This window comes from Schistosoma mansoni, chromosome 4 (genome assembly GCF_000237925.1).
Source record: "Schistosoma mansoni strain Puerto Rico chromosome 4, complete genome".
Lineage (NCBI taxonomy): Eukaryota > Metazoa > Platyhelminthes > Trematoda > Strigeidida > Schistosomatidae > Schistosoma > Schistosoma mansoni.
The window spans coordinates 12908628-12930914 of record NC_031498.1 but is presented as its reverse complement, the minus strand read 5'-3'; the positions used below and the strand labels follow the sequence as shown (position 1 = coordinate 12930914).

General features: G+C 33.3%; 1 protein-coding gene across 1 annotated transcript; it reads left to right on the top strand.

The window, feature by feature from the left end:
• Positions 1-11716: 11716 nt before the first annotated feature.
• On the top strand, positions 11717-21322 carry Smp_145450 (hypothetical protein; the record flags this gene model as incomplete). Its single annotated transcript, XM_018796870.1, has 7 exons — positions 11717-11719; positions 14507-14583; positions 15929-16036; positions 17159-17261; positions 18656-18765; positions 19983-20091; positions 21191-21322. 7 exons carry the CDS (start codon positions 11717-11719, stop codon positions 21320-21322), a joined length of 642 nt encoding a protein of 213 aa, XP_018651968.1.
• Positions 21323-22287: the final 965 nt, after the last annotated feature.

Below are 22287 nucleotides of genomic sequence, written 5' to 3'. Positions count from 1 at the left end.
TTCGTTTAGTGTAAGGGACCCATATTCGAGAGAACTTTTCAGCAAAATTTTGATTTATTGCGTCAAGGTTACCTGTAATCGTATAATTGTCACGTTTGTCGAGTAATGTTCACAAAACTAAGATTAGTATGAGATGAGTCAACAGAGATTTCCTATGTGTTTCGGAGTAACAAATAGGTGTGATAGTATGCTCATAAACTCCACTTCCGTTCGCAATTTTGACATTGCACCTGACAATCAACCGCAACGAAGCGGAACTCATCATTTACTCTAACGTCATGAATAATGAAGTGAGTGTTTCATTTTCTGGATGACAGGAAAAATGAAACGTTTTTTATAATGAAAATACCATTCCATCATGGCATGGATGTGTAGTGCACTCAGTCATGACTGAAGAAAAGTTACTACTAGAAAAAGTCATACTCACAATATAAATTATTCGAAAATACCTAGAATTGTTCCTCTAAATAAGCGAAAACATAGCCGTGATTTATGAATACGATACACTAAGGTGGTTTGTAAACGTCGAATTTACACCCAGCCGTGCGATAGAGATGTTGGTATATAAACTCGACAAGATTAGACGAGTAGAAAACGTAGCTGTTCACTTGCATGCAGTTCACATACACTGATGATGAAAAATAACATTTGTATCGGTAAATAAATCCCCGAAATAAACTGTTCCGTGAATCTTCGACACTAATGCTGACCTCATTAGTTTCACTGGACACACTTAGCTGAAGGCGGTCGATCACGCATCCACACCATATCACAAATGTGTACGTCGTGCTATGCATCTCTTGCAACTATTAGCCAACTTAGACAAAACAATTCTCGACTTACCAATAAACTTCCAAATATATCTTTGAACTCCTTCATTTCTGACTTCTGATTTGCCCGGGTTGGTATACTTAAATTATAAAGGTGTTGCATATAAAGGCGATGTCAAACTACGAATACCTGAGAAATTTTTACATTATTACCTGTGTCTAAAGCTTATATAAGCAGTTATAGTTTGTTCAGGTGCACCTGAAAGGCTCGCATGTAGGAAAACTAGAGAGTTTACAGAAAGGCAATCATATTCTGTATACTTTTCCAACTAATATATAAGGTAGAATGTTACTGCTCTCATTAGCATAATCCTGCACGCGTCTCGTGATATATCTCGTTTTCCTCTTATTCTACCATTTAATTTCTCTTTCAAATGTAGTCAGTTCATCTTATATTTGCTTGCTACTTAGTAAATGTACTAGACATTAAAACACTGTTTATGCTCAATTCAGTCAAAAGCCTCCCTTAAAATATAATACGAGTTCTAAGATTCCAAATATTTTATAACTGCCTACTGTGAGAATAAAGTATTTAAAGCAACACTTAAGGTCACTGTCATGTTTTGACTTGGTTGCCACAGACGCGGTAACTGGTCCGAGGTTTCCACAAATAAAGAGTGGTTTGTCGTCAATAAATTGTATTCGATACATTTTTCCCCATTTTTTTCCTTAGTTCAAAATAGATGTCAAACAATCAAAATATACCTCGAATAGATCTAGAAAACTTTGAAGATCCACAGTTTACAGACTCCAAGTATGTCTTAACCAGCCCGAGATCACTAGAAGCATGCTCACATTTAAAGATACTTGTAATTTACGTCAATATATTCGATATTTTAGCCTGTGGATCTTTTACATAAAAGCAGGGCTGAGTTCCTCGAACGTTTTAAAAAACTTCCTCCAAGTAAAATTGAGGAATTGTACTTAAGAAGTGAAGAAAAGAGAAGAGGTATTTCAATTGTACGTTTTATTTTGTATAGATAAGCTTGCAAAAGCTAGAATAGAAAGATGGAAGTTAGTACAGGCTGACTGTACAGATGCGCGTAACAACCCTCCTTTTGACGAAACTCATATTATGGACGGTGAGTCTTAAGTACTTATTCAAATAACTGTGGAAGTTTAGATGAAAATGGAATTTCACACAGAGGAAGGTGAGACGATTGAGGGTATATGTAGTTGTGTATTGTTCTTTATACTTAAGTTAGAATTCATTCCCATCCACGCTAGGGAATACATTGTCTACGACTGAGTAATTTTAAGAAGCATCTCAAGGATCCTGGACCTTAAGTTCTCAAAGAGTAGAAGAAGGTTACTAAAATAATTTAAAGTACCTGGATGCACTACACAACGGCCGTTGTGATCACTATCGGATGTTTTCTTGTAGCTTTCAAAACAATAGCCTAAAAGTCTTCATGCTGGAATCCGGGTGCTAAAATACTAGTTTTATTCTCTGCAACTCTTATTAGAGAATATTTTATGGTTTCGGGATATATTATCAATTAGGATGTAGGTTGTGCCATAAAATGCATTAGGATTTTATTAGTCAAAGTGATGGAAATCTCCTCACTTTATGGTAGCTTACATAATTTCTAATGTCATAAAAAATATCCCGCAGTAATTTTACTGAGGCCCCAGATTTCTCGCTTTTCAGAATAAGTGTTGGTGTTCATAACACATTTTATAGGTCCTTTAAATAGTTGTCTCGATCCTGTTTTATGTATTGGAGTGATAATTGCATCCTTCCAATTCGTAGGTAACTCACATTAACCTAATGACATATTGAATATCTTAGTCAATTAGACAGCAATATATTGTGCAATTTGTCTCAAGATTTTAGGGTATAGTTCATCCGGTCCTGTTGATTTTTCCGTGTCTGAAGTGATAAGAGCCTTAAGTACATCTTCTCGATTGAAGTCCACAGTAAGCAGACAATTTTTTCACTTCGCATTTGGGTCTAATTTTTTGTCCAGAAGAGGCTCCTGAGTGAAAAGTGTCCCAAAATAGTTTGCTATAACCTCTGCTTTTTCTTCATCACACTCTATCTTTTAAGGTTCACGTCCTTCCGTTATTAGGTTAGGAATCTAATGCTGCGTCATTATGCTGTAGTATTTTATGTACGAGAATAGTCTCATAGGCTACTTGGTTACAGATTGGGGCAACTGCTTTTCATAATTTTGCTGGGCTTTCCGGATTGTAACTATACACTTATTTTGTACCGATCTGTAACGTTTTATCGTGCTTTCTGTGCCAAGACTGGTGGCGATGTTCCAACATTTCTTCTTTTGTCTTAGTAAACGTCGAATATCCCAGTCTATCCAGGGATAGATATGCTTCTTCTTCGGGACTGTCCAGCATATAAATAGTTGGGTAACTTGACTGTGTCACTTTCGAAAGTGAGTCCATGTTTGTTCTACTGATGCCCCCGATCAACTACTCGTTTTCAGCCGAGGCTGCAGAGTTGATCGTTTTCATGTCTACCTTCTATATGTTAGGACAGGCCGGTGAAACAGCTTGACAGGCCATCTTAGCCACGAACTTGAGTAAGATGACCGCACGGTCACTTCTCCCTAAAGGTGGGAGGAAAGTCATTTGACTGACATCATCACGGTGTGTGAAGATTAGGTTCAAGAGAGAGGAGGAGCTTTGTAAGTCAAATATTATGGCATCTTTAATGTTCTGAAATATAGATAGGGCGATTGTGGTTTCTAACACTTTGCAATCAAATGATATTGTTGGTGACCCTACTCCTAAGTTCTCCCAATTTGTAGACGGAGCATTTAGGTTGCCTACTATAAGAATTTTGCCACTGTTACACCAGGATTTAAGTTTGCTTAGGAGAAAGTCATCCACTACACATTCTGGACTGCCATATACTACAACTATTTCAATACCTTGCCGTCCATACTCCAGCCTACAGCGCACCAGTTCACATGTACCTGAGTCCTGTGCCACTGTCTCGATAGCTTGTATGGTTAATGTACTTTTCGTGTACAGGATAACCACACAACCCCTACAGTTTAGTCTATCAACTCCACTAAGTAATGAACCAATCAATTGGATCTCACTATCATACACTTTTGAAGTTAATCATGTTTCTGTGATGGCAATGGCATCACAGTGTTCTGTGTCAATCACTGTTTTGAGCTCCACCATCTTATTATATAGGCTGTGAGTACTTATATAACACGCTGTTAATTCTGTGAAGAACTTTCCGTTACCACCCATAGTGGTTTGGGAATTGTTTTGCTCCGAACGTTTACAATCCGAAAACCCTTAAGCATAAGGCTTTTTCACCGTTCCGGTGGCGCTCGTTTATTTCTACCTCTGCCAATCGTCTCTTAGTATGATCAACCAGGCTGAAATTCTCACTGACATATATTCCGGATCCAGTCAGTTTGAGTGAATTTTCCAGCATTAAGTTTCACTCTTCAGCAAAAGCAAAGGTAATTTTTAAGAAGCGGCTTTTCTGGGTACTTTTAGAATCTACTTTTCTCCTTATTCTCTAAAGCTCATGGATGCTAACTCCTGCTACTGTTTATGGAAATAGTTTGCTTATTAAGGACTTAATGTGGCTTAGGTCGTGTTCAAATCTAGCCTTTGGTTTATTTTCGGAAGATCCTCAACTTATGAAAATGAATTACCTGTTAGTGAGGTCCGTCTTAACAAGCTGTGGAGTTTTGTTTCTTAAAATGTTCCGATACCTGAAATTCGATCTGGCGTCAGACGCGAAGGTCTCACTTTGTTTCCTTCCGTTTCCTTACCTGGCTGTAAATATAAGCCATTCTTCATCGACTGAGATGGTTGGGCCACATGCTACGCATTTCTGAACACCGTTTACCTCGACGCGCAATGCTGACAACTGTTGGAGACGGTTGGGAGAAAATTATGAGCGGCCAAACCAAAACATGGCATCAGTCCTTGATGTCACCAACTTCTAGTCTGAGCCATGTTGGTAGATGCAGACTACTTGGTTGAGGTCAACGTGACTATCGTAACCAATGGTTGGAGACTGGGTGACATGGCGCAGAATCGATCACAATGGCGCAGGTGTATACACTCTTCATCTTCCCTTAAAGTGTGAGACCGAAATTGCTTAATATCTCTCTTTCTACCAACTGATTCTTTCTTCCTGTACTATATCCTTATACATATTCCCTCTTTTATACATTACTGCCATTGAGGTGACGAATTCTATGAATTCGGTGTTCATCTTGTTGTGCTAATGAGGTGTGGCAACTTGGACCGACGTATATATGTACATGGTCCTACGTTATAGCTGATTGACTGATCGATATAATCTACACCACTCAACCCTTGCTCCTCCATAGTTTGTTTTGGGGATCCGAGGCTGAAATAGTCAACTCATATATCTTAGGGATTTTCATAATTTGTTTCTTAGCGTTATTTTTCTTTTTTTTGTAACAATTTCTACATCAGTGTGTTTGTTATCCGTTATGTTATTAGGGTCTACCTTAACAGTTTCATTCAAATCCATGGCTGGACTCATCACAACGCCATTGCTTACTCGAAAACTAAAAACTGTTCATCTGCTGCTGGCTGTTTATCTAAGGGCATTTTTTTAGCTATGTTTAGCTCGATTGTGTCAAGAATTAGCAGAGATTTTGTGAAGCAGCATGCTTTGCACAACCAATATGATAGTGACTAACAGCACCCTTTATATGCAGCTGGTGTGAGTCCAGTGCACACGTTGTGGTACCACTTGTTGCAGTTGTCACATTGCATTCCATCCTCGACCGGGAAAAAGCAAGCGGGTCTACCACAACGATGTTTTACTTGCGTCATTAAAACTGATTAGTGATCTCACAGAGAGAACAACAAAAATAAAGCGCAAGGAAAATAAACAAACAAGAAAACTGATCTCTAGAATAAGTGCTTTTTAAAGTTCTAAAGGTGATAGACACCGAAAGCAAAAAGCTAAGATTTATATTTTACTGTAACTGAAAAATATGACTCGAATAAATACAAAAAAGCCTTTTCACCTTGGGATACAATCAATACTAAAGGGTTTACTCAAGGAAGAACAATACCATTACTTCTCTTGTTTCGCGCACGCGAAAAATTACACAACTTAATAGACTTGTATTAACTCCGACTCCAAATGTTTCACAAAAACTACTGCTTTATGGTTCACCAGTTGATCAAAGCCTCCATATTAAAAGGATTCTGTGAATTTCAAATCGTCTAACGAAAAACCACTCATTCCAAATAAGCTGGAACTTCGACGAGACAAACAAAAATTGGACGTAAGCAGAGTGAAGTTGTATTGTATGGTTATAACAGATTAAAACACAACATAAAACATTAACTTGTACTGTAGATGTATTCATTATTCATCGTACACTGCTGCTACTTTATTTACCTACAGTCAAAAGGTACAGACAGTTCATAACTGTCATTATAGAAGCGTGAATTATTCTGAATGAAGATTGCAATGTTAATTAGAGCAGATTGGATTATAGCTCTCAAATGTGGTTCTATTCTACTAGATATTTGAAAGAGTTCACATATCTAGATGTTTATAACTGATTCATACAATAATGCTAAATTTGCAAATTTGTTTTATGTTGTATCGTTCAAGCAGATCTTTTTAATGGCTAGGATAACATGATTCATATCTTTTTGTCTATGACTTTCTGTCTTGTCGAGTTCAATCTTTCAATAAAAATAACGGAATTTAATTGCACTTCATGCTTATTAAAAAGAGCCCTTAAATTCATAACCAGTTAGCTTTAATTGTAAGAAATTGATACTGGCTTGACTAATACCTCATCAAATCTGTGGCAAAAGCATCTAAATATAGCTACAGCAAGAGGTAGTTTCTGGCAAATTTTATTCCCAAACATTAATACATAAAGAATAATTATCTGAGATGTATGCCTTCCTTGGTGATTAGCAATAATGTTCTTTATAATTTCAGGTTTGATATGTAGAACTTCGTATTTGGTGTTTAGCTTTCATCTGACTCCAGGTGATGTGTGTTGTTGATGCAGAGATTTCTATTTCAACTGATTCCCCTCTAATGGATTGATCTGTTGAAATGGTTTGATAACACATTCCGAAAATTCGTCTTAAATTAGTGATTTTATTGTCAATGAAAGATTAACCAGAATGAAACTGTACCGATATGAAACCAAAGTTACTGAAGGGAAACATTCAGAAGCTAGATTGGAAGCTAATGTCTTTTAATTTCTGTAGTGAAGAAAATTAGGAAGCCCTGTCTTCATTCGAGAATGTTTACAAACATAAATACCTTGTTGTTAATTTCAAGATTATAGATAAGTAACATTGATCGGTACGAAGTAGTACAAAATGTAATTGAATGATTCTTTGTTAGTTATTCACAACTACATAACATGAAATACAAGTGCATCATGAGGCCTAATTACTTTAGATTAGTTGCTGCATCAGGACTTGACTATCTGAATTCGAACGATTTCAGTGGTAATTTGATCTTAGTTTATGAATGGAGAAATATCTGTTACTAATATATGATGATAAATGAATACTGCTCATCTTGAACAATTAAGAAATCAACAAACGAGTATGGGATTTTCCTGTAAAAATAAACAGAGAGCTGTAGACATATTCTCCTTATAGACTGGAAGAGTCTCAATATATTGTCTTGTTTGCAATTTTGTAAATTTGAATAGTGTTAGGTAAAGCAAAGTTGGGAACCTATCATATTCTTGTGTTTATTTCTATAGAACGTTTTTTCACTTTAGAAGCCACAAGAAAACAGATGTATTTATTATTTATGCTACCATGAATTTTGAGTCATACTATGATTATTTCATAATTCACATTTCAGGGTTTCGTTAGTTCATTTCGAACTATTGAAGTTCAAATTTACTTTATTCCATCGATAACATCACCATTGTTTTAAATCCTTTGATATTCATCCTAATTATTTTGTAGTGGCTTTGCTTCGTAAATCAATCACCTTGATAACCGTTAATATATAAATCTCAACAATGTTTGAAGTCAGAAGGCAATAAGAAGCGGCAACTACAGTTTATTAGCGGATAGCACGGATAACACAGGTATAAGAACATTGAGCGCATTTGAAGGAAAGAGGAGAATATGTGTGTGCGAGAAAATACAGAGGCAGATTTTTAGTCAAATCGAATAAGGTGCAGCTAGACAAGGCAAAGGCTAATAATAGGATTCGAGTACATATATACATGAGGAAGAGAATGACTCACCGAGCTATATTTAAGTTACAACATTTTAGCTAGAGTCTGTCATGTGATCAAGCGTACACGTTTATACCAATATGGTAGTGATCATAATAGTACAAAGAAATATACGAATTTTTACTGTTCAAATAACATTGTCTGTTAAGTTATTAAAAGAGCGTAGATCAACAACGTTGGTGATCTCTGTTGAATGATTGGAGGCCTACTCAAGTTAGACGGGAATGGTGTGACCAACAGCTAACGTCGAAGTCACACCTCGCGGTCAGCACCTAACATGGATTACCCCTTTGTCGTATCAAGGTACTATAGATGCTTTTAATACAGTACAACACAAAAGACGTTATTACAGAAATATATTAGTTAAAGTAGGTACAAGCGAAAGTGTGACCATCACTTCATGGGTCAATCCATGGCGTAAAATTAACTGATGCGCGTTGGCTGTCATTGACCTTGACAGGGATCGATGATCTGTTCGACATTCAGTGATCCAACTGCCGGATGATTTGGCTACAGATCAGTGATATTTCACTGGCTTAACAAAATTTAACCATGATCGAAGTTGATTGTAAGAGAGTTGCTATAATTTCTTTCAGCTGTGTTGTTACGATGTTACAACCCTACCCGATAAAAATTTGTTCGGTTGTCTGTGAATAAATTTAAAAGGCACAAATATAATATGGATAAATATTCAGCGTACATCTTGGTCAATTATTGTTATTTAAGTTACTTACTTACTTACGCCTGTTACCCCTCGTCGAGGAGCATAGGCCGCTCACCAGCATTCTCCATTTAAGTTACTTTGAATTATTTATAATATATATCTGATTATCAAAATATATTCAGACAGAACATTGAACGGTGATTTGTCGTTTTCAGAAATTCAACCTTCCACTCATCTCCTGGAACGTTTCAGAATTTTGCTAACTTTGAACCATGTTTAACGAAAAAGTATTCACATCTAATCGAGAAACTACAACCTACGGTAGGTAATGTCAGACTAATCAATATTCTATAATCGTTTTTAATAAGAAAAAGACAATAGAGTTGAACTTTTATTTTAATAAGCACATACTATGGTTTTTCAAGTCACGTTAAAATGTGTTACTTTAAAATTATAAAAGACATACAAAATATATTCATTTAAATAGAAAAGTACTTTTTTTATTTCCCCTAATAAAAAAGACAATAAACTACAAAGTCATGTATTTTGGGCAATGTATTCAGCCAGAATAACATCTAGTTCTGACCGGAATATTGTAACAGTCAGTATATCATTGATTGCTCAGTGTTTGTCGAGGTAACTTAATAGTTGAATTCATGATTAGATTAAATCTAGATCACCATGGAAAAGCTGAAAGCACAGGACAGCCGCTTCGTCCTAGTATAGAACTCAGCAGTACGCATCCACCATCCCGCCAGCGGGATTCAGACCTAGGACCTTCAGTCTCGCGTGCTGAGCTGGTATCGGATGGTGTTAATGCCTAATTTCAACCAATTCATGAAATTGCGCCACCATCCAGGTATTGAGGTTATGAGTTTCTCTATGTACATAGTTAAAATTTAATCCTAATTTGAATAATTACTTGGAGCTATAAACAATTCACATATTGAACTATAAAATTGTTGAAAACCAAAGGTCATGGACCAGTTATATAATTTTACACTAAAAGTTCACCACATCATACATTTTAGATTGATCGTTCTTCAATAGAACATATAACCATCGAATAAGTGTTTCCTAAAATCAAAGAAATTTAACAAAACTTGGTGAATTTCATAATTACATAATCTTAATTTTCAAGAAACATTTAAGGTTCCTTGTTCACCAAGTATAATAATCTATATTCACTCAACTTGATATTAAATTACTATTCCTTACTTTAGTAACTTATACATTCATTCTTATCTGTCTATTCAATTTTAAATTATTAATTGTTTTCCTCAGGAACTTAAACAGATTGAATTAATGCAAAGAAAATATCAACAGAATAAAATCGATTGTTTGTCATCAACTGGTTTTTTATCAAGAAGTCTACAAAACTTGGTACTTGTTGGTCAGGCAAGTATTAATTGTTATTTTAATTAGTTTTAACATTATTAATTCAAATGTTTCATTTGTTAAATAGTTCTGCCTAATTGAATTCATCTGTTACATTTATCCTGTTTTTTTGGAGACATTTTGTAATTATTTTGTAGTTTTTAAAATTTGACAACTTGTACTCAGATAATTATGAACTCATGCTGTTCTGCTAGAATCTTTGTACTTGCTTTCTTTAAGATGATAAATGGAACTATGTGTATGAAATTATTTTTGTATTTTAAAAAGGTTCTCTTTTTAATAAATAAATGAACTAAGATCATAAAGACTTTATTTTAAAAAGATTTAAGGGATACTGAACTTATTTCATCCAAAGTGTTACATCTCTGTAGAAATACAGTTGTTCTATCTCCACTTTGACTGTTAAAAACATTCACGTAACCCTTTAAGATGTCAGGCTTTTCAGGTCTCTCTTCGTTTCATGTTTGTCTGTTTCAGCACTGTACCAGTGTTTCCCTTCATGATTGGTTTGCATTTTGAAAGCAAAACAAACGAGTAAGTGATTAATTTAGGTAATTAGGTGTGGGGATCAAATTACGAGCTACAAACTCGTGGACGGTAATAGCTATTAACCTTAGTGGCTCAGTTCCTATATCTACTAAAAAAACATGAAAGTACAACTGTCATTGATTAGTACCTAAATGAAGATAGGTCAACAAGTTTAAAGTGACATAAAGGGTAAAGATCTGAGTTCACAGCACCTGATAGCTTGTTTAGGCTTATACAATAACTATCAGTCTTAGTAGCTCAGTTTCTGACCAGAGACACTGCATAAATCCAATTTTTAATGCTTCTAAAAGTAACCAATTCTTGGCTGTGATATCAAGTTATTCGTTATTGACATAATTATATCACCAATAAACGTCCATTTAACATACTCCTTATTGATATATTCATATGAACTCAGAGTTTTGTTTGAACTTCTGGTAGTTTGACGGATTTTTTTTTCAGAAATTCAAATGATAAGAAAATATAGTGTTTGTAGGTAGTTTTTAACGTCTTGTTCCTTTTCTTCTCAGAGAATCTTGACCAAATGTTACCACTTGACTAATTTTTTTAAAACTGAATTTTATAACCTTAGTACATATTCTTAATTAATGTAAAGCCTTCTACCTAGAGTACCTTCAAAGCTTAACTGAATACTTTACACCAATAGTAACGTGTACGACAAATTGATCAGCCACGAAAAAAATTTAATCAAAAGAACTGATTCTAATAATTTAAGGACCAATGAGTTTCCATCGAATCCTCTAAGTCATATATACCATCAACAACTGAAGCGTTTCTGAATGAAATGCAATAACTGTCTAATATTTCCATAACCTACTACTGATTTTAATTTTTAATGAAATCTTTCATTTTTAAAATTCACACTGCGAACAATATATAAATGATTGATAAATATCCAGTCAATAGTTATATTTGTAACCATATAAACTGACCTAAGAAAAACTAAACAGTCGTTACTTTGTTGAATGTTTTAGGCATCTAGACCACAATCGGCTCTTTGCCGAAAATCTCAACATGACAAAAGGAGCTCCGACTATTCGAAAAATACGGAACAGCGTTTAATGGTAAGTTTTATATACCCTTTTAAAATTATAAATATTTATTCGACAAATTACTTTTTAAGATGTATTACATTTAAACCTACTATGTTCTTTGATTGTATTGTGAAATAATATTCATAAATGAAGTAATTAGAAGGATTATTTTTTGTTTATTATTAATGGCTTTCGGTACACTATAGAATTCTCAGCACGAGGTATTTCAACAAGTTTCTTTTCCAAAAAATAACAACAAAAAAAGGTGAAAGAATATCCGGAACTGTACAACTTTTAAAATAGAGACATGTTTAAGAATACAGGTTATTGAGTAGGCTAACTCTAACAACCTGTTTGTCACAGAGTATATTTTCTAGGTAAAGTATCATAGAACTTTTATACCTTCGCTTGCGTGCATGGATCTTAACATATTTACGTCTCGTTCTACCAGAAGATATAAAGGGAAAAGGATATGAATGAAGGGGATGGCTAGTATCTGATAAGATAACACCTGCCAGGAGTTTGCAAAACTTTAGATGTCTATCCACAACCATATTAATTATGATCTCAAAAGATTCACGACACACCTTGCTAACTGCCTTCAGCACTCTTCGCAATACAACAGTCTTTTCTCAAAAGCCTGGGAAAGAGTAATGGAGAACAGTAAAGAATAATAGGTAATAAGCAGGAATTGACAAATTGTAAGAGTAAATGTCGAGTAATCCCAAAAGCATGCAGCCACTTTATGTAGTAAGTCAGACGGAAAACTTTTTTCCATAACAGTAAAATATGAGAAAACCAAGAGAGATCAGAGGAAAAGGTAACATCAAGACAATTGACCTTCAACACTGTTTATCAAAGAGTCCCTAATGGAACAAGCATTATGGGATCCCAAAACGATGTTTAGGTGCTATTCATGTCTCAGACTAAAGTTAACAGCTTGACATTTAGACGGATTAACTATGAGATCATTAATAACAGACCACCATTCAATACGAGACAAAAACTCATTCTTTCTATGGAATGTAAAGAGGTAAAAATCGGCCAATATACAGTGAGATCGTACGCATATTTCACAACCATTTTCTGTGGAAGATCATGCAGAAAAGAAGAGGTGAAAGAACAGCTCCTTGTGGCACACCTTCATGAGACAGTAGAGACGTTGAACACTTTCCTCCAAACACAGTGTACTGTTCTTACTTATTTCTGGATTTATTGGTACAAAGTAATTGTATCTGTTCGTAGTTATTCTTGAAATATAATGTAAACATTTTGTTTCATATAGGACTTACCACATGAATTGTTTATTTTCCACCTAAGATATTTCTGAATTGATGAAATGTAAAAAAATGTAGTTACAACTTTGAATTTTTCTTTCTTATTTACTGATGTCTAGTATAAATGTAGAAAGAATAAAAGTTTCAAACGACAATTTCCAAAGCTATGATTGATTGGAATAGTACAGTAAATCTATTCAATGTCATTTTTTCGATTAGGCGAAATCTTTCATAAACCACTATGAGCTGAGTTGTTTTGTAAATAACTAATCATGATTCTACACACAAAATATGTCATGTTGTACACCAGTTAAAAATAAATTGCAAACTCAAAAAGCAAGATATTTGAAAAGGGTTTCTTAGGATTGTCATGAGAGGACAATTTCCTATAAGAGTGTAGAAACGCCTTGTTAACAGATTCAGATTAACACAAATCCTAGGCTCAGGGCTACTTGATGATTGCTTCGACCTATCTGAAATCAAAACATGTATCAGTGAAATTTTTAATCGCTTAGACCAACAGTCAAGTAATTTCATTAACAGGATTTAATCAGTACTATGAACTAGAAATGACAATGAATAATACCAAATAATTAATCAGTTTAGGCTTAATATGGATCTTATTTCGTAAATAAAATCCTACGTAAAAATAAAATCTTCAGTGTCATTAATAAAAAAAGGTATGGATTATTCGCTGTTCATATTGTCGAGTGGATTTTGATTAGTCTTTGATGGCGTATGTACATCCTGTGTGCTTTGCCTTGATGTAACAACTCTATCATAGGGTAAATGGATTGTGGCTATCAGTTTAAGTCTCATTTGAAGTAAAAGGTACTGGGTTTGAGTTTTGCTGTAAACACTAAAAGTGGAAAGAATATACATCTAGCTAACGGATCCTATGTAGGATGAAACGCACATCCTGTATTCCGCTAGTAGCCTTAATCCATAAGTTCTATGTAAAAACACTCTGTGTCTAGGAGATCAATAAATATTTCTAAACCTCTACTTATCTTAACACTGAATAATTTGGAGTAGATATAAGGGAAAAACACAACTGAACATATCCAAAAATTTATTTTAATAATTGGTTGGCTCACAAAGTAAGTGCTTCTGATACCAAAAGTATTTTGATTGAGTAAATCTGAGCCTTATACACAAAAATAGGAATTTATTGTGATCAAATCTGTAAACATTTTTCATTGAGATCATGAACCAATTGATGTTAGACCACCATTGAAAACCTGGAAGCACTGGATGGCCATTTCGTCCTATTTGACTATACATTGCAAGAAAAATATTTTTTTTAAAAACAAAAAATATAGTATTAAATATAGTACTCGATCAATACTCGATACAGTCGTTGATCAGTTTTTTAGTGAAAATATCCTCTGTTAAATTATTTGTAAATACAAATTCATTGTCTAAGTGAAATCGCTTTATTAATTAGTGAATATATATTTCAACTATTTATTGTATAAGTGTTAAATATTAAATCTTCCCTGTGTCGAAGTATATATTTATTGGTAATGTTTAATCTTAGCGTAGGGCATCACATTCATCACTTGATAAAGAAAGACAGTTCTGGAAACGGAAGCAAACTCAAGAACAAATACAAAAGTATGGTGTGATTTTTTGAAAATTAATTTCGAATTTGCAAATCTTTTTACAGTCTTTCAATATTCACTGTACCATCTATATTTAGGTGGTTTTTTACTATGGAGATTTCAAATAATTAAATGGTAATGTTCACCAGCATTAGAAACCAAGGAATACTGGTTAAATGTTTCACCCTATTCAGAAACTTGTTAGTAATATGCAGTCAAGACAAGAAATCAATTATGAATATGGATTTAGACTGCTCTTTATCACTAATTAGCAAAGGTTTAAAATGTCAACCACTGGAATCCAACTTTATGTTTTTACTTTCTTGGGTTTTATCTCTGTTGGATTCTTGGCTAAGATAGGAATCTAGAAGTACGGTGGAACACTTGTTCACCATTCCTCTGTTCACCAGCTACTACTAACTTGTGAGAAATCTATCTTTTTAGTAATGATGTTTGGTAAAGGGTAGATATTGGAGATTAGAAAATAATTTGAAGAAAAGCGTGTTGGTCTTACCGTAATACCTCATTTGGAATACTATTTTATTAAAGCAATTAAAATTGATTTTTCCGTTTCCATTAGCAAAAAGTAAATGTCTTTTTGTGTACATATCACCACGCTTACCAGTGGAATGTTTATACTATAAACACAGGAGTTTAAAACTTTTTCTAAATACTTTTCTGTTTTTGATGTGAACACCGATTTGTGCTTAGTGAAATGATCACGTCTCTGTTTGGTTTATCTTCATTCTCACGCAATCATCAAATTTTATGAATGATATGGATTTAAGTACTAGTACATAGGAAGGTCAGTGTGTGCTTCTTCGATATCCGGCGGAGTTTCTCGAAGTGTTCCACCCACCTGTTCCTGAATTTCAGTGATTGTTTTTATCTTCGTTGTCCTTGACCGGTCTCTCTGGTTTACCACATTTCCCTTCCAGTCTCTTCGTTGTGTCATACAGTTGTTTCATATTTCTTCCTCTCGAAGCTTTTTCCGCCGTCGTTGCTAGATCTTCCACGTATTTCTGTTTGTCACATCTAATGCTTCTCTTCACTCGCTCGTTGCTTCACTGTGATGTTGAAGTTAGTGCTTTCCAGTTGTCCTCTATAGTAGTTTCTTCTGTGAGTAGATCTTGTAGGCCTTAGAACCTGTTCTTGCTCGGCTGCTGTTAATTGCTGTCTTCTCATTCTTCTTTTCTTGAATCTTGCTCAGGGTTTCGATAGAGATTCATTCCTTATAATCGGAACCGAAGTAGGTGCCATAAATTCAAAAAACGTCAACCTAATAGTTAGATATCGCATGTATGAACTATATGATAATAGAACAATAATAATTATTTTCGTTATTGTAACTGATATAGTGATGAAAGAGAACGTGCACAAAAATGTTATGAAGAGAAGCTAAACAAAGTTGAAAAACAGAGAAATCAAATTTTGAAAGAAAAAGAAAGAAATATGATTGCAGCTCAGTAAGTTTCATAGATGAGTAAACGTAATTATACGAATATAAATGATAGTGTTACGATAAATGTTCATTAGAATTTTTAAAAGATACAAAACTCATTGTTACTATTCATGTTAAGTGGTTGAAGGTATTAGACAGTAACCTTAGATTCATTACTTCATACTTGTTAATATTTACTATTTTTAATTTTCAAATTGTATATACATTTCTTTCAAGAATAGTTATGTCTTCTGAAAATTGTTTAGATCTGGACTCGTGGTTCCCGCCCATAATGAAGTAATCAGACTCTTCACTTCAGTCATTCTAGCATATTATCGAATCGGTCGCCCAACGTTTTTACAATATTGCACGACTAATGTCATGGATTAACTGAAGTCAAACTTGTACTCCAACAAATCCCGGCTCAGTGGTCTGGAAGTTGGGCACTCGGTCTTGGGTTCGATTTCCGGCGCCGGAGTCGTAAGTGAGCATTGCTGACGAATCCCATACCGAGGCGAAGTGACCTCCTAGTGCTTCCAGATTTTCAGTGGTTTTCCGATTTGGATCGATTCATGATTTCAATAAAATTCCACATTCTCCATAACCCTATACTGACAAATCTTGTACATGAATGAAGTCTCCTTACAAGTTAAATAATTACTGTAGAATCATATGATAAAGATAAACAGTCCATAATTACTGGCAAAATTTACTTGACTACGTGAACATGATTCATATATTCACTAAAGTATAGTTGGAACTGTAGTTGCATGATTACGCTTTCAAATACTTTTCTGTAAAGTATTTGTGCTCTGACTAGTTGAAAATTGTAATTAGTAATTCTTATTCCATCAGATGATCAAAGTATAAACTAAGTTGTTTCTAAATTTGTGATTAGGTCGTCTTTAAAACGGACCTATATCAGTTATAAACCGTTGAACCTCTTAAGTTTGACCTCATTTAGATTGAAATTGCACACTGATAAGGAGCCATAAACGTAACTAAAACATTTTACAATGCTTATTAAAGGTTCACCAACCTCCCCAATTAATTTCAAGGCAGTATTAGAAATATTTTTTAATTAAAGGCGAGAGTTATACTGACAGAGAACTTGGTACTTCTTAACTATAATTACAAAACTTTTCAGTTATGAACGTGCAAGAAAAGTTCGTCAAGTTCTAGAAAGAAAAAAACAATTAAGGAAAATGATTGAAGAATATAGAAAAGAACTGTACGAAGCTCGAGAACAAGTAAGCCAACATTATCGAAATAATTAACAATATTATTCATATGGGGAATATAAATAGGAAATTTCACTAACGTTTTATCATTGAATAGAATGCAATCACATTTTTAATAACAACCTTTTATTGGTAAACTTAAAATCGAGCAGCCAGTAATATTCATTATACAGCCTGACATAAATACGTGTTAGCTAAAATTGTCTTTTCAAAATCAATGGTAAAGGATGACAATGAAGTGGTCAAAATAATTACAATAGAAATGATAATGATAAAAACTTAAAATTACGAATATGGTTTACGCAAAACAGCTGAAAATGAGTGAAGAAATACTGAAACTCAAGATCTAGAGAAGGATAAGGAGCGAATGAATATACCACACCGTAAATGATATCGAATAATATCATTCAACGCTTCCACTACCTGATATCACGTTTATCATGAGAATAAAACAAAGTCTACATAATAAATAAAATAATATAAAATAGTGTTGATTAGTTGCTAAGATATCCATCCAAATTGATGAGATATTCTAGAGATTTAAAATCCATGTATATGTACTGAATTACCAAACGTACCGACTAGTAAACCTATTATTCAGTATTTAAAAATTAAGATTATTACCATTAAAATGTATTAATGAGATTTTCGGAAAGATTTGGTCCCACAATAGGACGAAACAGCCATCCAGTGCTACCAGGTTTTCCATGGTGGTCTAGCTTCAATTGGCTCATGATTTCAACTATATAATATACTAAAATCTCTACAAAACTCCCTTCTGTTATATTATAATGGTCGGTAAAAAATGCCTTAAATCATTTATATATACAATATATAAATGATTTATCTAATGATTTGAAGTGATAATCAAACAAATTAACTCAGCTACTAAGCTAATTAAAATCTCCTTGAGAAAATGACAGTAAAATATAAAATGCCTGTCATTGATCAAATTAATCTAACGATAGATACGTTTTTTTGGTTTTCAGTCATCTGATCGTGATCTGAGTGAAAACGCTTCGATGAACTTCTCAGCCTTCCAATAATACAGAACTTATTATTTAAAATGACTGAAACTTTTTTATGAGGTATCCTAGTTCGATGCGAAACACTCGGACTTGTTGAATATTTCAGGAGAGATTTTGAAGGTACCGAACGATTGAGTCTTATGTAGTCATAAAACATGTGAATTAAGGAATCTGTTTATATATATAACTACATAAAATTTGTTCATTTCAATACAATAGTATGTTTCATGACTTTATTTTCTAAGAAAGATGTGAACATTAAAAAAAGTGAAACGTCTGTTTTACATTGAATGTATTTTTAAAAATATAAGTAGTATTTCCAAGTTTATGTAACCCATCTTATTTTTATTTTTTGCTTTATTCTTAATTGTGCAGTCTATACAAAGAGCTATGGAACGTGTATCCTGTAGATTATCAGAAGAGCAGAAAAGATTAGCTTCAGAACGAAGACAAAAACGAATGCAAGTCGAAGAAAATACAAAAGAGTTAGTTGGAATATATTGTCTTTTATTGAAAGTTGAGTTTTATAACTGACTAACATCAACTGAAAAATTATTAGGTATATCTACAAATGTTTGCAAATTATTCTGTGTAGTTTTACTGAAATGGACAGCCTATGCTCCTCCATGAAGGATAACGGGCGTAATTAAAATAAATTTTAGTGAAAATTAGATTTGTAAGATAATTTGGTAGAATTCAACAGTATCAATCACATACTATTGCAGTTAATTTTCATGTCAAGATTAAGACTCTGAACAAGCATGGTGCAATGTACGTTTATGTTTTTCCTTTTACAAAGAACTATTAAATTGTAAATTGAGTGAGTAATCTAGACAAGCTACTGATTTGAATGAAGTACTTATTTTTTCAAATTTTGATGAGACCTACTACTATTGCTTCAACTTTTTTCTCATTAAGTCACAATGGTTGTATAAGCGCCAATTAACGGGATTTCAGCGCGATCAAACAAAGACAAATCATCAGTACGCCAGCTTTTTTGAAAGCATATTTTCAATGTTGATGGAAGTTAAAAAGAAAATCATCGATGAATTCATATTTTTATCCCATTTAGATGTTGTTCTCAGTAATATATTAATATTCTCCAATCGACAGTTATTTATCAAACATTTACTTTCAGGATCGTAGATATCGAACATATTTTTAGTGTTTTACCACCATCAGAATACATAACGAACATACACCTTCCCAGTAATGATCATAATTTATATAGAAAATGCAAGTAAGAAACTCATATTACCAAGTGAACTTATTCATGAGTTTGTTAGCCATCGTTACTTATAATGTAGAATTTTAAGAGTTTCACCATGAAGATAAGACAATAATAAATAGCATTCATGTTTAAAAATTTTAAACTCAACCACTTAAAGTCAGAAATTAAACGAACACAACGCGACTTGACCAGTAGAATTCGGCTGACACCAAGAACTAGATAAATAGGACACTGGTAACTGCTCACTATCAAATTTCAAAATAATGGCAAATTACTCAGTAAGTATTTTGCTAGTGAAATTAAGTTTCAACATCAAATAACATTTATTATTTCATGTTTTGGGATACCATATACTACACATAGCAAGGTAATGTTAGTAATTTTAACGTCATCTCGACTCACCATTTCACTGAATAAAAATGTTTTTTACTTTATAAATTATGTTTAACCGTAAACCTTGATTATTGTAAGAATACAACGCAGAGAACAAGAAGTAAGAAAGGCAGCCGAATTAGCTTTACGACAGAAAGATGAGCACATACGTCGATTAATTGAAGAAAAAGAAGCTAGGATTCAGCAAGTGAGTATTGCTTTCATCATAGTAAATGTAGCCTTTAATTCTACACCTTTAGCTAACTCCTGGAAGGTATATTAGTACTTCGCAATTGATTCATTACTTTACATTATGATAACAATAAACTCTACCTGGTTAAGAGATTTGCGAGTTCCTGGACGGTACGAGGATTAGCTAGTTTAATTCACGTTTAAAATTTTCACATGTCAACCTCACTATATTTTTACCGTTTGGTTAGACATAGCGGTTGTGTTAATTTTTTTCAACCCTTGAATTTTCAAGAATAAATTTTCCAACAATAATCCCCAGAAATAATAAACACCAAAAATATACTGAGATGTAGGGTCGTTTAAAGAATTTGTGATAAAACTCGTTAGTTCTGATCATGCGTTTCACGTCAACTATATTTATACCCATTCGGAAATATTTTAGGAAAGTTAAACAAAACTAATTTTGGTAGACTGACTCTTAAAATAGTACAGAGTAATGTACCCTGATTGTATGCTGTTAATAAGCTATAAACTAGAGACCTAATATTCGTACATAATTTAACTGAAATGTTACACAAAGAACAACGGTCTGATATAACATACTTGTATTAGGAAATAAACCCATGATGCCTGTGCACTAATGATTGACTTTTCTCAAAATGTGTATCTGGGTTAGAAACGCTACTGTACCCCACAGTCCGTAGTATGATGAGATTACAAACCTATTACCTAAGTTTTAAGTTACTGAACCTCAGCAACGTCTTAATAAACAATCAACGATTTATCATAAACTCTATTTGGTATTCCTTCAATATCAGCGTAAATTAGAATTATTTTTCCGTCCAAAATAACATTTAATTTAAACAGCTCACTATCAATACCACTGAATACACTGTTTGAAATTATAACTGAGTGTTAAAAGCACAAATGACAATCATGAAACTTGGATCACTTACCACAGTAATAATTGTTAAGAGTTTTCTTTATTTTATTTTTTTAGCACAAAAGCACATAATAATCAACGGTAATAATATCATTAAATTACAGGTATCCATGTAAATTGTTACAGTGAATAATAGTTGTTCATTGTTTATTTATTTATTTATATTCCGTAGTCAAGAAATTTGGCGTTGGCAGCTGAATGTTTACGTGAAGAAATGTTACGCGTTTATAATCTGGATAGTTTTGATAAAAAAGTTCAAAAAGTTACATTGATCAATGAAATGGGTTTAAATGGAAAACAATAATGATATCATTATTGTTTTTTTCTTATTGATAATACACAAATATATTATATATTTCATGTTTTGTATTTCAATTTTACAATAAGATTAATGTACAACAATTTTGCTTTTATTTAATATAACCACCTACGTATATACCATTGTCTATATGTAAACTTATACACTGTGTTAAAATGTTCTGTGATGTTTTGTTTTCTTTTCAATGTATTTACACTGTTTTCAGTTTGTCATAATCCTGGTGATATCAGCAAATATTCGTTAATGTTGATTACAACAAGAATCCTGAGAAACACTATTAGCCTAATAATAATTTTTTATCTTTTTTCAATTAACTTAATCATTCTGCTTTATCAAAACAATAGGTTGTTATTATTATTTCTAGGATATTTTGAAAACTAATTATTGTTTGATTATTGTGATAAAATTCACATTTCCCTAGTTGAAGAATGAATTAGCTTTTGTCACGTATTGATACTAACTGAAGGACCTTCAAATAGTCAGATAGAAGTTTCTCTTTAGTTTTCGGGAAGGAAATCTCGTCAGTGCAAATTGCTCTCTTCTTAAAACTTTCGTATTAAAAAATATATTTATAAAGTAGTCTCAATGTGTTTTTCTGTATACTTTATGTCACAGTAATACAATTAAAAGGCAGAATCTACAGAGGATTTAAATAGTTGGGAACATTTCCCCTATCGTATATTTGAAATAAATAGTAAGTGTTAAATTATCTAATTAAATTAAATGAGCTGGATTAAGGAAGATATGAAAATTAACATAACTCATGAAATTATGACGATTTAAATTAGACCGCTGATAGTTACAGATAAAAAAAATAAGATTTACGGTGAATTTCTATAGCGAATCTCTGTCGAAATTGTCGATAGCGTCCAACCAAATATATCTGTTCTATGTTATGGCCGAGTGGATGCCTAGTTAATGTATGACTTGATAAGACCGCCAATCAGAGA